This window comes from Stenella coeruleoalba, assembly GCF_951394435.1.
Source record: "Stenella coeruleoalba genome assembly, chromosome: 6".
NCBI lineage: Eukaryota > Metazoa > Chordata > Mammalia > Artiodactyla > Delphinidae > Stenella > Stenella coeruleoalba.
Window position 1 is genome coordinate 34587679 of NC_137151.1, and position 18658 is coordinate 34606336.

An 18658-nucleotide genomic window follows, 5' to 3' on the forward strand; every position below is an offset into this window, starting at 1 on the left:
AACTGACAGATAAAAGTACAAATGACTCTTACATATATGAAAAAAATGTTCAGCTTCACTTAGTAATGTGCAAGAAGACTAATGTGCATTAAAACTACTATCAAATCACACTGGCAATACAAAATAATTTCTATTTGAATATGTTGGCAAGGTGTGGGGAAAGAGACAATCTTACTGCTGATAGGAATATAAATCGGTATAAGTTTTGTGGAGCATAATTTGCAAACGTCTAAAAAATATAAAAATGCAAATGCCCTTTCTACCAGCAATTCCACTTCTAATAAATTTATCTTACAGGTTTATTCCCATGTATATTACATGAAATATTAAAATACCTAAAAATTATTGAGAGCTCACTATGTACCAGTCACTGTTCAAGCCTTTATAAATATAAGCTAATTTAAGTCTCATAATAACTCTGAGGAAGGAATAATTATTCTGTTTTTAGAGCTGAAGAAATTAAGGGATAGGGAGGTAAATTTATTTTCCTAAAATGAAACATCTGGTAGGCACTGAATATGAAAATAAAACACAGGTGGTCTAGCTCTAGTTTTACATGCTCTTTGACACTATAATATACTACCTCTCAACACGTGCAAGGATATGCATTGCTGCACTGTATGCAACAGTTATATACCACAAATAAATGTCTATTAATAGTACACTGCATAAATCAATTACAGGGCATCCAAACAGTAGAATACATGCAGCATTTAAAAAGAAAGGTCAAAGCTCTTCTAGTAACTGATATGCATGGATCTCCAATACATAGTAGGTGAAGACAGCAAACTGCAGAACAGTGTGTATGTACATTACAATACTATATATGTAGAAACAAAATGAAATAACATTATACACACGTAACCACATGTGCTTTTTCACATATAAAGTATCTCCAGAAGGATACTCCTTCTCCAGAAGAGAATGTTTAACTGAGAAACACAGGTGGAATGGGCACTTACTTTTCATTTTTGTGCAATGTGCACATCCATCTAGTCAATAAAAATAAATAGTTTTAAAAATGAAATACTTGAAAGGTAAAAAATAAAGAAAGACAAACTGCCATTATCTACTCCTTTTACTTATTTTATATATGGGTCATCCACCCAAGATTTTACTTCAAATTATTCCATAACTACCACAAGCTTGAAAAACATTGGAACAAAGAATAACTAACAGAGCTTAATGTTCATGGTAAATATGTGAGGATTGAAACTTAGAGAAAATAGTTTGTCTTACCTGACATGTGCATTACAGTATCTTTTGGCATACTCGGTCCATGTTCCAAATTTTTGTGGAAAGAGAGCTTCAATCTGCATAAAAAGCTGTAACAATACAAGTGCTCTCAATATGTTGTAATATTTTCAAGTAAATTAGTTACTACGATAAATCCAGTTAATGAAATAGTAAAAAGTAGAAAAGAAAATCTATCTCTTTTTCATCAAGGCTCCTCCTTCCCCTCCATCCACCCAACCATGCCATCCTATTCTTCAGGAATAACTGCTATCCTTTTCTTCAATATACATTTCTATATTTTGTATGCCTATATATGCATATTTGTATATTCTCTTCTATTCAGACGAAGAGGATCATATAACATACACAACTCGAATTTTGTCCCTCAAAACATGTCTTAGACATCATTAAAGTACATATATACCTAATTTTACTTAGTTTTAAAAATTATATAAGCAATGTATAATAATAATAATAATAAATACTGCTTAAAGGCTGCATAGCAACTCTTTATTATGTAGACGTACTGGAAAATATTTTAAAGGTCTCCTGATAATGGACATATAGACTGTTTCTAGCTTTTATGCAGTTACAAAAATTAATAACTTGGTGTAAGTCTATGTGTATGAGTGCAAATACGTAAATATATGTAGGTGTAGGTATATGTATCTACATCTACATCTATCAATCATCTCTCTATCTATCCATCCATCCATCCATCCATTCCCCATCTGCATTTATATTAGATGGGTTTATAGGGTACATTTTTAGAAATGAAACAGGTGGGTTTAAGGTATATGTTTTTAAAAATTTGATAGATGTTACTATGCTGCACTGTAAAAAGATGGTCCCAATTTATACTCCCATCAATAGTATCATAAAATCTTTTCATTTTTATAACTTTAATAGAATGCACATAGTAGTGTCTCACTGTTAATATGCTTTTAAAAAACAACAGCTTTATTGAAATATAAATTCATATACCACTTTTACTGTTCACACTTTTAAAGTGTAAATTCAGTGGCTTTTAGTATGTTCAAAATGTGCCCCAGGGACTTCCCTGCTGGTGCAGTGGTCAGGAGTCTGCCTGCCAATGCAGGGGGCACGGGTTCAAGCTGTGGTCCAGGAGGATCCTACATGCCGCGGAGCAACTAGGTCCGTGCACCACAGCTACTGAGTCTGCACTCTAGAGCCTGCGAGCCTCAACTACTGAGGCCGCGTGCCACAACTACTGAAGCCCACGTGCCTAGAGCCCGTGCCCTGCAAAAAGAGAAGCTACCACAATGAGAAGTCTGTGCACCGCAACGAAGACTAGCCCCTGCTCGCCGCAACTAGAGAAAGCCTGTGCACAGCAATGAAGACCCAACGCAGCCATAAACAAACAAACAAACAAACAAACATAAATATTAAAAAAAAAAAAGTACCTCGATCACCACTATCTAATTCTGGAACATTTTTATCACTCCAAAAATAAAATCTATACCCATTACTAGTCATTTCCCATTTCCCCTCTCTTCCGGTCTTGGCAACCACTAATGTATTTCCATCTCCAAGAATTTGCCTATTTTGGACATTTTATAGAAATAGAATAAAAAATATGTAGCCTTTGTGTCTGGCTTTCACTTAGCATAATGTCTTCAAGGTTCACCCATGTTGTAGAGTATATTAGTACTTTACTTCTTTTATGGCTGTATTTTGTTTATCCATTCAGCAGTTATGGACAATGGCTTTTTTCCACTTTTGGGATATCATGAATAATGCTACTGTGAACAGCTGTATATTCAATTCTCTTGGGTATATACCTAGGAATGGAATTGCTAGGTACTATAGTAATTTGATTGTTAATTTATTAAGGAACTGTCAAAGTGTTTTCCAAAGTGGCTTTGTTGCTTTACATCCTTTTTATATGACAACATACTCCTAAATAACAAATTGTTCAAAAAAGAAATCACAAGGGAAATTATTTAGAAATTAGATAAGACTTTGCAATAAATGAAACTGAGGAGATAACATACCAAAAATGAGATGCAATGAAAGCAGTGCTTAGAGGAAAATTTATATCTGTATATGTCTGTATTAAGAAAGAAGAAAGCTCTCAAATTAATAATCTAATTTTTAACCTTAAAACACTGGAAAGAAGAGCAAACTATACCCAAAACAAACAGAAGGAATAATATAACAAAGATTAGAATGGAAATGAACAAAATAGAGAATGGAAAACAACAGAGAAATAAATCAATGAGACCAAATGTTGGTTCTTGGAGAGATCAACAAAATTGACAAAACTTTAGCTCCAACGACCAAGGAAAAAAGAGAGATGGCTCAAATTACTAAAATCAGGAATGAAAGAGGGGACATCACTATCAACCTCACAGAAATACAAAAAATTATAAGGGAATTCTATGAACAATAGTATGCCAATATATTAGGTAACTTAGATGAAATGAACAAATTCCTAAAAAGACACAAAGTACCAAAACTGACTCAAAAAGAAACAATCTGAATGGACATTATTCAATGAAGAGAATGAGTTGTTAACCTAAATCGACTCACAAAGAAAAGTTCAGGCCCACATAGCTTCACCATCAAATTCACCAAATATTTAAAAAAGAAGTAATACCAATGTTTTGCAAACTCTTCTAAAAAATAGAAGAGGAAGGAACACTTTCCATCTCATTCTTTGAGGCCAGTATTACCTTAATAACAAAACTGGACCAAGATATAATTTAAAAAAAAAACTACAAATCAATATCTCTTATGAATATAGACACAATAATCATCAACAAAATATTAGCAGACTGAATCTAGCAACATATGAAAGGATTATATATCATGACCAAGTGAGATTTATCTTAGAATGCAAGGTTGGTTTAACATCTGAAAATCAATGATTATAATACACCCTATCAATAGAATAAAGGACAAAAAAAAATATAAGTACCTCAATAAATGCAGAAAAAGCATTTGACAAACTCAATATCCTTTCATGATTAAACACTCAATAAACAAGAGGTAGAAAGGAACTTAACTGATAAAAGAAATTTACAAAAAGCCACAGGTAACACAGGTAATACTTAAAGGTGAAAGACTGAGGGCTTTCCTCCTAAGATTAGGAACAAAATAAAGATGCCATACTTGCCATTTCCATTCAAAATTGTACTGGAAGTTCTAGCCAGGGCAATTAAAGTAACGTATATATGATCCTGTCTACAAAAAATCCTAAGGAGTCCACTAAAAACTACTAGAAATAATAAATGAGTTCAGCAAGGTTTCAGGATACATGATCAATACATAAAAATCAATTGTATTTCTAAATACTTGCAATGAACATTCTACAAATGAAATTAAGAAAACAATTCTATTGACAACAGTATCAAAAAGAATAAAATATTTAACAAAAGAAGCATAGGACTTATCCTGTTAAAACTACAAAGCACTGTTGGAAAACAATTAAATCCTAAATAAACTGAAAGATATCTCATGTTCATGGATTTGAAGACTTAATACTGTTAACATGGCAATACACTCCAAAGTGATCTGCAGGTTCAACACAATACCTATGAAAATCTAAGCTGGATTCTCTGTAAAAAATGCCAAGTTCTACAAAAAAAATCATATGGAAATTCAAGGGACCCAGAATATCCAAAAACATCTTGAAAAAGAAAAACAAAGTTGGAGGACTCATACCAATTTCAGAACTCCTAATTTAGAACTTGTAATTTTATAGTTTTTTCTTAAAGAGTCCCAAACATCCCCAATTTGTATAACCATCGTGATCCACAAAACCAGGAATTACCCTTGCTTTGAATAGTGGCTATCCTGGGTGAGGAGTGAAGGGACTGGCATGTAATCACATGGGACACAAGGGCCACTACCGTATTGTCAGTGCTCTCTTTCTTACGGTAGGTAATCAGTAAGTGAGTATTCATTTTACTACTATCATTTAAAATACATATATCTTTTATACATTCTCCTTCTTAAATGATACATTTTATATTAAGACATAATAAACCCCATTATTCAGCGACATAATTTTGGAACGTAAGTAAATTACTTGGGGTCCACTCTCCCACTTCCAGTGAGTATCCAGAGCAAAAATATAAAAGGTAAAATTGAGAATTATACCATCACAGTCTATGTACTGTTATGTGTATTTCAGAAGACTCCCAGGGTGGAGAACAAAAGCAGAGCCTTGGTAATACTAGTAGAGATGCGATGCAATAGCTGTTTCTCAGGCTTGGCTTAAGAATCAAAAATAACAATGGACACCCTTAGTTGAGTGCTTACTATGGCACATGACAAGGTACTTTCGAAGCAATATTTCCTTTATTTCTTACAACAACCCTACCAGACAATAGGCTCATATTTTTTTCTATGACTAAGTGTACCTTAATAGACAGTGCTTCCCTAGGTTACACTGACCCTTAGAGTGTTTCACCCTTCATTTCTTCCTCTCAGCCCTCCATACCCCATCTGCCTCTTAGAGTTGTAAAAGCTAAATAGGGAATCCAACAAATGCCTTATCCCTCCATTCAAAGTGGATACCCTATCTGGTCTTCATATAAGTTCTATTTTCTGTCTACCTTCCGAAATGTGGATTTTGAAGCGAAAGAGGAACAGAGAGAAATTATGTAACACAGTATAAAAGATACAAAGTAGATTCAACACCAGTCATAAGGAGCTTATAATGTAAAATAGACTAGATAAATGAAAACTGAGACCATAGAAGAACCATAAGAACACAAGTGTGAAGAATATTACAAATGTGTACTAAATATGAAAATCTTATAATGACGGTAAAAACTATTTTTTATATATACCTGCAAGCATGGCTATGGTTCACATGTAAACAGATAAAAACAGTCATGGTAAAAGATATATTTAACTATAAATAGATATCTAGAATTTCCCAATGTGCTCTTATGGCCTCTGAGGCATCTGATTTAAAATTAAAAACTGCAAAAAACAGTGATTGATTCAATTCTTTTTTTAAAGCCCAGAGTATAAGGATTTTAATACCTCTTCAGGTCTTCCAAGTGCTGGAGTTCCTGTAAGAAGAATGGCTCGTTTGGCTTTCTGTACTACTGGCAATAAAATCCTGCTGCGAGTTGCATTTCTGGACTTCATGTAGTGTGATTCATCTACAATAACTACTTTGAAGTTCTGATTATTCAGTGCATCTATCAAAGTCTCTGCATCTGTGGTTAAAAGACCATAACCCAGAACTGTCACTTTGCTGGTCGATATTCTCCTAGAAAAGAAAATCCATGTACTTTAAAAATATTTTAGTAACCAATTTATCATTAAAAAAATACATTTCTTTGGGAAGAAACACAGAGGAGAAAGAAGAGGAAAAATAAGAAGAGATGGTACTACCGCTGAAACCCAGTATCTCTTAAGATTTTACCATCTTCAAATATGACAAATCAGAATCCAAATTTTAAATTTGGTTAACAAAACCAAATTTTTGGTTAACTGGTCTTTGGAATATTTTGACATCCAGGTAGCCACATTTACTAGGATAAGTACATTACTTTCTGAGAACATTTGCTTCCATGCACCTAGAATCATGCATAAAATAAGTAGATACTCAAAGATTAGTTAACTATTCAATGAAGCCTTCCCACAAACAGGATAGCAGTGTTTTTCAGCTGAGGTGCTGTTGTGATTTCGAGCAAGATGATACTTAGTATTACAGGTCTGTCCAGAACACTTCAGGGCATTTCACATTCTTGAACCCTCCCATTAAAGGCCAATAGAGTCCTTGTCATTTTGACAACAAGTGAGGTCCTGGCCCTGGGGTGACAGAGTGTGGGGAAAAGAGGAGGAGGGTACCACCTCACACAGAGACACATTGGGCTAAAGTTATCTCTGATCTTTTGGACTATCTCTATAATTCACGTATCTATAATATTCTTTATCAAACTGTAATGAAATTATTCATTTATATATTTATTTCCCTTATTATATCATAAGATGGGCTAAGGACAGGAAATGTGTCTTTTTCAGCTTTGTATGTACAATGCTACGCTCCCAATGAGTTTGTAGAATGAAATAATTATACAAATAAATGCATTAACAATAAAACATATCACTCTTGTGTTTTCTATATCACCAGTGAAAAACACATGACAGTGTCAGTCTTCTGCAGTTCTCTACTCTCTAACAGAAAAGTCAGATCTCCTAAAGAGCCAGTACTAACATGAATTTTTTTTTCTTAAGGACAACTACATTTAATTCCTGGATAAATCTACTTAATATAGAGTCTTAAGAATTTCCTACTGTACTCAAATACCAGAAAAAGCTGCAGAAGAAAATTTTAGGGTTAATATCACTTAGATATACTAAGAGCAATATACAGAAGACAAGGGCTTCAAAGGTCACTGTAGCTGCTATCCTGCTACATCTTGACTAGTGGACAGTCCAGGAATAACTGGCATGACAAAAGGAGGTATATGTATTTGCAGTAAATACATGTTGCCACATGTTGCTATATACCTAAAGCTGTTTTCTTTAAGTACCTGGAAGACATTGGGTAAGTTTTTCTGCCCTTAGCTAACGTCCTGCAGAAAAGTTACACTGTAGGGTTGTAGTACTATCAAACATATCCCAACTATTATTTAAATAAAAATACTAGCCACTATTTAATCGCAATATATTTCCAAAATAACAATAAAAATTAGAAGACCTAAATGCTATTAAAAATGATAGAGGAGAAATATTTTAAAAATACTTAAATTTAACTTTTAAATAAGGTATAGCCTACAGAAAATGACTATAAAGGCCTTAATAAATTCTACATTCTCTAAATTCTTGTCTTAAATTTTATGCAGTTTTATTGTAAGAGAGAAAATTTATAATTATTGCATACATTTTATTTTGACCATGCAAATAGGGTCTAAATTTTCTTCGGCCCAGGAAGACATATTTCATTGAATTAGAGTTCCAAGGTTGAAAGAGAAAAAGGCTGCCATCTATTTTATCTGGGTCCTCCTTCCACATTTACAAAGGCCACCTTTATTTCTACAAACACTCTTTATGTTTACAACCTTAGAGAATACAATATAGTAGAATACTACCACACACGCACAAAAAAATCTAAGTATTAACATTTATTTCTAGTAGGTACATCGTTTTTTATTTGTGGATGAGAAATTGGTAATTTTCAACTTCTGAGAACATGATAATTTGCATGATTCACCCAGAAACTCAGTGTAATAAATTATTAATATTCAAATTGATTGGTTTATTCAAATTGATTGGTTTTTTCCAATGGCTAGAAAACAAAAGGAGAAAAATACAGTAGCTATACTATGACTGATTTTTAGAGTAAGGACTTCAAATAACCACAAAATAAATATTTTCAATACAGAAAATATTAAAATTATAAATTAAAATAAAAAAGTAAAATTGCCTAACATTAATTTTCAGTTATACATAAAACTTGCATACTAACAACTTAGAAAGCAAACCCAGCCATAGTTGCTGATAATAAAAGCTCAAAATCTTCAAGTTAATCCTTGAAAAGTTGTAAAATTTGTTTTTCAACCCTAAAATAGTCTGCTTAAAGTAAATTTAAGGTATATACAGCATAGGTATATTCATATATTTTTAAAGCATGTATACTTTACATTTACTTTAAAAATATACCATAAAGGAGCTTATGACATCAAATACACAGTTGGGTTTTAGATAAATAATTCATATTTTAAAGTGTAAAATAAAATTCGCCATATTACTCTCTTCATTCCAAATTCTGTGATAATCTCATTCTAAACATGGCTATATGCTAAATACACACAGGAGGGCTTTTCTTTTCTTAAAGATTAAAAAGTTGTTCTTACCCAACATCAGTTTTATTCTGGATAACATTGATTTCTTCTGGACCCAGCTCTGGGATCCATTTCTCTATTTCTTCTGTCCAAGGGTACCTCAGAGATGAAGGGACCACGATTAAAAGTGGCCATTCCTCCTTATAGAAGTAAGCGATGCCAATTGCCTGAATTGTCTTTCCTAGACCCATCTAAATTAAAAATAAATAAATGCTAAAATATTTTGAAAGAAAATGTTTATCAAATATTTTATTTAAAAGTATTATCAAAATAATTTTCCAATGTAAAATCATCTGGATTACACAGTTAATAAAGAGCTCAAGATTATCATGACATTTAAAATTTATTAAGAAAATTATATTATTTTCAAGTCATTTGTGATTGAACTTAGAGACAAAAGGACCACTAATTTAAAATAGTAGTTACACTGGTTTCAAACAAGGTTCTACTGTATAGCACAGGGAACTATATTCAATATCCTATGATAAACTGTAATGGAAGAAAATATAAAAAGAATATGTACATATGTAACTGAATCACTTTGCTGTATAGCAGAAATTAACACAACATTGCAAGTCAACTATACTTCAATTTCAAATATCAAAAAAATTAGTTATACTGATTTCATACAATTTAATTTTACAAAGATATATGTGACCATGTATAATTCTCCTCTTGGAGAACACAAGAGTAAATACCTATACAGTACAATATCATGTAATTTTAAAGCTAGAATAAGTCCTAAATCATGCACATTTTACAATAGAAGTAAGTACAGAGAGGTTAAACTATTTGTTGAAGTTCACAGTTAACTGGATGAAAAAGTAGTATGAAAGCCCACATCACTGCTGTCTCGATTGTTTTCACAGTTATATCACACTGCCCGATCTCTAAGCTGTTCCCATTTAAAACCTGGTTACTAAATGAATGTCTATAGTGGTTTTGTTCATAATAGCCAGAAACTGGAGACAACCCAGATGTGCTTCAACTGGTGCATGAATAAAAACTGTGGTAAATCTATACAATGCAATACCATCTAGCAATAAAAAAGGAACAAAACTGGTATAGACAATCTTATTTACAAAGCAGAAACAGACACAGACATAGAGAACAAACGTATGGATACCAAGGGGGAAGGGGGTGGGTGGGATGAATTGGGAGATTGGCATTGACATATATGCACTACTGATACTATGTATAAAATAGAGAACTTCCCTGATGGCACAGTGGTTAAGAATCTGCCTGCCAATGCAGGAGACATAGGTTCGATCCTTGGTCTGGAAAGATCCCACATGCCACAGAGCAACTAAGCCCGTGTGCCACAACTACTGAGCCTGCGCTCTATAGCTCGCGAGCCACAATTACTGAGCCCACATGCCACAACTACTGAAGCCAGCGCGCCTAGAACCCGTGCTCTGCAACAAAGAGAAGCCACTGCAATAAGAAGCCCATGCACCACAACAAAGAGTAACCCCCGCTTGCTGCAACTAGAGAAAGCCTGCGTGCAGCAATGAAGACCCAACACAGCCAAAAATAAATAAAATAAAATAAATTTATTAAATAAATAAATAGTGTTTGTTCCTTTAAAAAAATAAAATACAATAGATAACTAATGAGAACCTACTGTATAACACAGGGAACTCTACTCAGTGCTCTGTGGTGACCTAAATGAGAAGGAAATCCAAAAAAGAGAGGATATATGTATATGTATAGCTGATTCACTTGGCTGTACAGTATAAACTAACACAATATTGTAAAGCAACTATACTCTAATAAAAAAAAAATCTCAAATGCATTTTGCTAAGTGAAAGTAGTCAGACCCCCAAACTAGGTACTACATGATTCCATTTTTATGTCATTCTGGAAAAGACGAAACAACAGGTACAGAAAGCACACCCAGGGGCTGTGGGGTGGGAGGAGGACAGCAGCATGTGAGAAGATCTGGGGACTAACTGAACTGTTCTGTATCTTGTGGTGGCAGTTACATGCCTGCATGGAAGAACTCATGGAACTGTACACTAAGAAAGGTGAATTTAGAAGGGAGGGATAAATTAGGAGTTTGGGATTAGCAGATACACACTACTATATATAAAACAGATAAACAACAAGGACCTATTGTATAGCACAGGGAACTATATTCAATATCTTATAATAACCTATAATGGAAAAGAATCTGAAAAAGAATGGATATATACATATACATATGTATAAGTACAACTGAATCACTTTGCTGTGTGCATGAAACTAACACAACATTGTAAGTCAACTATACTTCAATTAAAAAAAAAAGTGAATTTACCTAAAAGGGTGAATTATACCTCAATAATCCTGTCTTTGCAAAAAAGTAGTTACTATTATGAACCATGAGAAAGACTAAAAGGCATAGACCCTGCTTACAAGACTCTTCAAGGAGAAAAAAGACAGAAACATAAAACAATTTAAAATAAGTTTTAAATGCTGAGTGAAATGAAAGAAAAAAGAGAAAAATAAAGTTGTGGACTTTTAGCAAGCTTCCATTATGGAAACATGGTAAATGGAATGCAGGAAGTGATTTTGTTTCTGACCTGGCATATAGTAAGTGCTCAGACATTATTTGAAGGTATGAGTGAACGGATGACTAAATAAAAATCAAGGACTTTAAATTCTCTGGGACAGGCAAGACCAAGGCACAGGAAAGGTGTTTACGATTTTTAACAAAAGGGAGGAAGGTAACTGAAAAGTATTTAGTCCAAGAGCAATTATATTTTTAGTTACCATTTCAAAGTTTTGAGGCATAACATTCAAGTACAGAGTCAAAACAAAGTCTAAAAGCTTTCAGTGTTGAAACAAGATGCAGGTGAAGATAAAACATTTTTTCTACCTAGTATTTTAAGAGTAAAATTGAGGATAAGTTCGGCAGGGCTTGTTAACAGGTTAAGGTAACTTAGGAACTGACACACACACATACACAAAGCACCCTACATATTTTATTATAAAATTAAATAATTTAACACCTTAATATTCTATATCTCTTTCCAAGAAGTAGCACACAACCCAACCTTTAGGCCTGCAGAGTCAAATTTAAGATTCACCTAGTGGTAAATCTTAGCCCTAAGAGAAAACAACAAGCTTTCACATAACTTAGTTTTGTAAATCCGAACCAAAGAGTAATTATGCACCAATATAGAGTATAATGACTGATATGTTTCCTTGTCCTCAAAACCTGCCAATCCTCAGAGCTGAAACCACTTAAACAAAATTCTGGGACCAAGTTAGTTCCAAGGCAGTAGAAATTTAAGAATTATAGATCATCACCTGGCTTGAGATCATTAGTGTTGCTTCTTTCCTGCAACAACTCTGACCATGAGCACAGTTCCAGGAACTGAGCCATGGCCTTATTTTGTGTGTGTAGACCATACCACGAACCTGTGCCCTAGTTATGAGTCCCTGGTTTTGCTTCCTTCCATGATTTCATCACTCATTTTCTTAATTTCAATTTCTCTAGAAATAGGGGTCTGTTTTGCTTCCCTGATATCCTGGGAAATAGGATTCTTTCTCTGGGACTCAGATTCTATCACCAGGTCCTTACCTTTTGCTTGTTGCTAAATTTACTTAGTGCCAATCACCTGCCTACCTGGACTTTGGTGCTCTTCACTTAGTGTGACTAACAGTGTTCTGTGTTGGCCTGCCAGGCACCCACTGATAAACTAGTTTCCAAAATTTCCTAATATTGTCTGCTACTGAGATCAAGGATGTAGGTCTTTCCAGATACTATAAAACTCTTATCAGAGGAAAACACAGGCAGGACACTCTTTGACATAAACTGCAGTAGTATTTTTTTGGATCTGTCTCCTAGAGTAATGGAAACAAAAGCAAAAATAAATAAATGCGACCTGATTAAACTTGAAAGTTTTTGCACAGCAAAGGAAACCATAAAAGAAACGAAAAGACAACCCACAGAATGGGAGAAAATATTTGCAAATGATGTGACCGACAAGGGATTAATTTCCAAAATATACAAACAGCTCATACAGCTCAATATCAATAAAACAAACAACCAAAGCAAAAAATGGGTGGAAGATCTAATTAGACATTTCTCCAAAGAAGACAAACAGATGGCCAACAGACACATGAAAAGATGCTCAACATCACTAATTACTGGAAAAATGCAAATCAAAATTACAATGAGGTATCACCTCACACTAGTCAGAAAGGCCATCATCAAAAAGTCTACAAATAGTAAATGCTGGAGAGGGTGTGGAGAAAAAGGAACCCTCCTACACTGCTGGTGGGAATATAAATTAGTGCAGCCACTATGGAAAACAGTATGGAGGTTCCTTTAAAAACTAAAAATAGAGTTACCATGTGACCCAGCAATCTCACTTCACAGCATGTAACTGGAGAAAACTCTAATTCAAAAATATACATGCACGGGGATGTTCATAGCAACACTAAACCCAGTAAAAAAAACCAAGCCAGTCTCCTTTCCTTGTTTTCTCCAGCTATTTTCATACCTGCTTAGGAGCCTACCCTGCTCTCCCTGAAAAGCAGTATGTGAGTAAATAAACTTTTTCACATCCTATTGACATCTGTGCGGTATCATCATTCTGGACATCTGAACCAAATTTTGGGTGAAAGAGTCCGTTCTGCCTCTTTAGGGTGACAACAGCCAAGGAAAGCCATTCCTCAATATACATCAATAAGCAGGCATTGTGAACTAAATGAAAAGTTTTCCTTGAGTTTCGTTAGCTTGAATGAAAAATCTCAGAATCTGATTAACTTGGAATCACTGAAAAGAATGAATTTCTGAATCTGCATACCTGATTCAGGTATCTGATTTATCTGAAGATAATACCCTATCCTGGTTGGAGAATTCACCTAAAAAATGAAATTCCCATTAGTTTTTATCTAGTTATTTTTCATGGTAACAACCCCAAATCTTCTATTCATCATCTCTTTGTTCAAAGATCATGTAGTTAAATGACTAATAGTGACTTCTACAAATTAGAAAGATAATCAGTTGCTAATGTTCTTAGGTATTTATTTTTTAAATATTTGCTGTTGATTTTTCCTTTTTTGGGCACCATCAGAAGATAAAGTTTGATAGGACAAACTCTAACAAAACATGATTCCAAATTAAAAAATAAAAGTATATTAGTGTAATTTCATGTTCCCATTAAGGAAAGAAATTATACATAGCATAGAATAGCTGAGTTCTAGATAAAATTTATCAATAGGAAAATAATTGGCTGAAACTACTTTTCCCCTAGAAATAAACTTTTTAATTATGTACGTATAGGTGGTTCAAAGCTCTGAGCTCTAACTACCACAGAATCTGTTAAAGTGGAATCGTCCAGTGTTTCATAATGATTAAGCCTAAATCACCTACTTGGAACAAAAGCCTTGACTCAGTAATAATACAACTGTTTAGGTTAACTACATAGGAAGAATTAAAAAGAATACATTAACTTCAAGAGAACATTTTTTCAATATTTTCAAAATAACGAATCACTATTATACTGAGGAGAACAATTTTAGGTTTTCTAAATGTCTTTCCATAAAATTAAGAGCAACTAAATAACAATGATCCTAACTGACACATTGAATTTCAGTTTCAATTTTTTGTATTGTGATGGCTTTTATACAGCAATTGTATACAAAAGATGCCTGCTGATTGAAAATTTTTTGAAACTAGAAATTTTGCCAATTTTACAGTTATAAGCAGCTTGTGGATTGTCTTTAGAATAGGTGGCCTATTTGTTCTAGAAGATACCCCTTTGGAGGACTTTTAAGGTATGTAGATTTTAAATCTTAATGAGGAACTAAATTAAGTAAAGAAACCGACATAGAAAAATGTTAGACTGAAATCCTATGTTCTATTATTTATCATTGTTAAGGAAGTGTATGTTTTAGCAGAAGTATTTAAATGTTCTTAATTTTCTTTCCTATATAGAGGTTTAGATGGTATATCTGAAAATTATTGTTTATTCTTAAAGGGGAAAGAGAGAAAGAGAGAGAGGGAGAGTGTGTGTGTGTGTGTGTGTGTGTGTGTGTGTGTGTGTGTGTTCATTCATGTGCTCTTGTCTCACACGGGACTAGGAGCAGGAAACAGACCACAGGAATATGGACATACAGGCCTGATCTTCTCTTTACTCAAGAATGAATAGGCTACGCTTTGGGAAATGTGCTGTCACACTTCCCTGATGGTCTGGCTCTTCCTCATGGATTGAAGCAAGCTTTCCCGTGAAGGAAATACACTAGGATCATGTGAGGCTGGAAAGGAAGTAGGCCTTAGAGGGCAGCAGGACAGGGCAGAAATCTTCTCTCTCTAAAGACGAAGACACTGAGTTGAGGCTGAAGCACTTGAGTGAACTCGAGTAGGCCTGTACTCCAAAGCACGGTTCATGATGCCCATGAGAGGGATAGCAAAAAGTGAAGCAGTGAGAAGCCTCTGCAATGGACAGAGAGGCTGGATCTGAGCAAATGTGCTTGAAGAATACTATTTCTAGTATTAGCAGTTAACTGCTACACCCTTAGTGTTGTAGTTTTATTCTAACCAAGTCTCTAGGAAATTTTATTAAAAGTCACAGCTTTACAAATGGGGTAAAGTATTATCAACAGACAAATCTGAGTAAAGAGTATAGGGATGTTCTTTGTACTATTCATATTCCCGCAACTCTTCTGTAAAGACGAAGTAACTTTCAAATAAAAAACTGGAAAAAAAAAGTTACTGCTCTATGACCTATTGTCGGTTGTGCTGAGAGGAAGGACAAGAGGGCTGTCCTATATTTTAAAAGGAGTGGCCAAGAAGAAATGCTTCTAGACTATTCCAGACAGTACTAAAAGGAGAAAAACTTCTAAATTCTCTTTAAATTATTTTAAAAAGTCAGCAAAACATGGGTACTAAAACATGAAAGGCAGCACAAAAGATAATCAAAGATCAATTTCACATGTGATTATTGAGAAAACACTTTAAGGAGACTAAGAATATAGAATTCAGTAGACCTTTAATAGAATAAATAACATGACCAAGAGGAGTTCAAGTACAGGAATAAAAAAACTTTTCAGTGTAAGAAAGTCTGTTACTATAATTCACAATGTTAATAAATCAAAGGGAAAATGTCATATGATAATCCTTAGATGCTGAAAAGGCAACTATAAAATTTGACTTTAATTTCTGATAAAACTCTTTATTATTAACTATTACTAAAAGGAAAATCTCTTCACATTAGAAAAAAGTACGTATCTCAACCAAAAAGGCTGTACCATGTTTAATGGAGAAAAAACGTTCCCACCAATATCAGAAACAGGAGAAAGAAATGACAAATATAAACATTAGAACAGATGGGCAAAAAGTTTATTAGTTGCAAATAATGTGACCACGTACATAGAAACCAAAAGAATTAATAGAAGAATTACTATTAGTAATTCTTTTACTATTAGTAATAGTAAAATTAACTTGGAATAGTAAATATTAATAGTTAATAGTAAAATTAACTTGGAATAGTAAAATTAACTTGGAATTTTAATAGCAAAATTAACTTGGAATTAACTTGGAATAGTAAAATTACTATTAGTAATTACTTCCAAAAGTAATAGTAGTAATATCTACTATTACTACCTAATTACTATTAGGTAGTAATACCTAAGTATCACCTAAAGAATTTTGGTAAGTGGCTACTTCCAAATTATTATGAAAAAAGTCTGGTCCTTCGAAGGAATATTCAAAACAGAGCAATGAAACAGAGGAGAATGTAGAAGCAAGACATATATGGGAATTGAGCATGTGATAAAGGTGGCATTTTGGGGGAAAAAATGGTTTATTCAACTAATGATGTTAGGAAAATTAATTAATAAAGGAAACCAGAATATGTTGCCCCAAAACATGCCTCTCTGACATAAAAATTATTTTGAGCTGAAGGCAATTAGGAAGTACTAAATGCAGAAAAAACTCCCTCCTTCCCACCTAAAGGCAGGAAATAAATTTTCCTTTTCCTGGAGACAGACTCTTATCAGTCCAGGAAGGCACCAGAGGAATCTACAAACAAACTTTGTTAAACTAACCCTTATCTTCCTAGTTACATTTTCACCATTTACTACTCCTAGCCCAAACTCCTTTGCCTGGTCAATTCTTCACAAATTTATTGTCTGATTGTCTGAAAGGTATAAAAACTTCCTGCTCTGGTCACTTCTTTGAGTCTTCATTCTCTTGTGATGGCTCTCATGTATATGAAAAAATTCAATATAATTTGTATGCTTTACTCCTGTTTATCTGTCTTTGTCAGTTTACTTTTCACAGCCAGCCAGGGACCCTAAGAGGGTCAGGGAAAACTTTTTACTCCTCTACACTAACCACTTGGAAAAATAATACAAGTAGGTCTTTGCCTCACCTCTCACTAGAAGTCAATTTCCAGAAAGATCAAATATATATATACTGGGACTTCCCTGGTGGCCCAGTGGTTAAGATTACATCCTTCCAATGCAGGGAGCGTGGGTTTGATGCCTGGTCGAGGAACTAGGATCCCACATGCCTCATGGCATGCCCCACCCTCCCCCCCCCAAAAAAATATATACACACTAAGAAGTAACACATATAAAAGTGATAGAAAAAAGATGTGTAGAAATAAAAATAAAAACAGAGTAGACATTTAAATTCATTATATCAACTCCAAAAAGCATAAAGGAAAATACAAAAAGAACTATGTGGAAACCAAAAAAAACCCAGAATTGTAATACAAATGACTGAAGGCCAAGTTCCTCAATTTATGAAAAGTTTCTACCAGAAAGGAAAAAAAAAAAAAAAAAAGGACAAACAATCCAATAGAAAAATGGAGAAAAGAACTGAATAACCCACTCATATATGTAAAGTACGTTCAACAACCATCAAAAGATGCCCAAGGTCACTCATACTTAGGGATGAAGAAATCAAAACTTTGAGAACCCATTTTTTCACCTACAGAATAAGACAAATAAAAACTAAAGATTTGATAACAGTGTTGGAGCAAGTTTGGAGAAATTTACACTTGTACACTATTGTAGATATAAATAGTGATTTGACCATCCAGCAAGTCCAATACTTTGACTTTATTCAGGGATATACTTGCATAGTATGCTGAATCATTAAAGAAGAGACCAGTTAGAGAAATTATGGTACCTCCATACAATGAGATATTATCTAATCATTTAAAAATATGAAATAGATCTATATGCTGATATGGAAAGGCTGGTAAGTCATAGGCTGCAAAATAGTATGTGGAAAAGAAAAATAGTATGGTAAATATGATCCAGTTAGTATTGAGAGAGAGAAGGGAAGAGGGGAGAAAGAAAGAGAGAAGGGGGGGCAGGAAGAAAGGGAAGAAGGGAAGGAGGGAGGATGGAAGGAACTACTGATAGTGTTACCACTGGAGGGAGGGCCTGCAGGGGTAGGACCGGAAGGAAAATGCTGACTTTGAGCTCGTATTAAGTCTTCCGTGCAGTGTACATATCCCGTCTGAAAAAATATTACTTGGAGGGGGATGGTAAAAGACAGAGAGAAAAGTTCTTTTAAAAATATGCAAGAGGCTATTCAAGAAGTAGCAAATTTCTGAGTATTAAATTTAAGTGTTGGGCTT

At 34.0% G+C, this 18658-nt stretch overlaps 1 protein-coding gene across 10 annotated transcripts in view; it reads right to left on the reverse strand.

Annotated features, from left to right (window-relative positions):
• The window catches only part of ZRANB3 (zinc finger RANBP2-type containing 3), a 362989-nt gene that overhangs the window by 213894 nt on the left and 130437 nt on the right, over window positions 1–18658 (reverse strand). For all 10 annotated transcript variants that reach the window (XM_079924961.1, XM_079924967.1, XM_079924959.1 and 7 more), the window contains 3 exons: window positions 9081–9259; window positions 6256–6487; window positions 1240–1325 (listed from right to left, as the gene is read on the reverse strand). In XM_079924961.1, the coding sequence (XP_079781087.1) occupies window positions 1240–1325; window positions 6256–6487; window positions 9081–9259 (497 nt within the window). The remainder of the gene's footprint in view (window positions 1–1239; window positions 1326–6255; window positions 6488–9080; window positions 9260–18658) is intronic.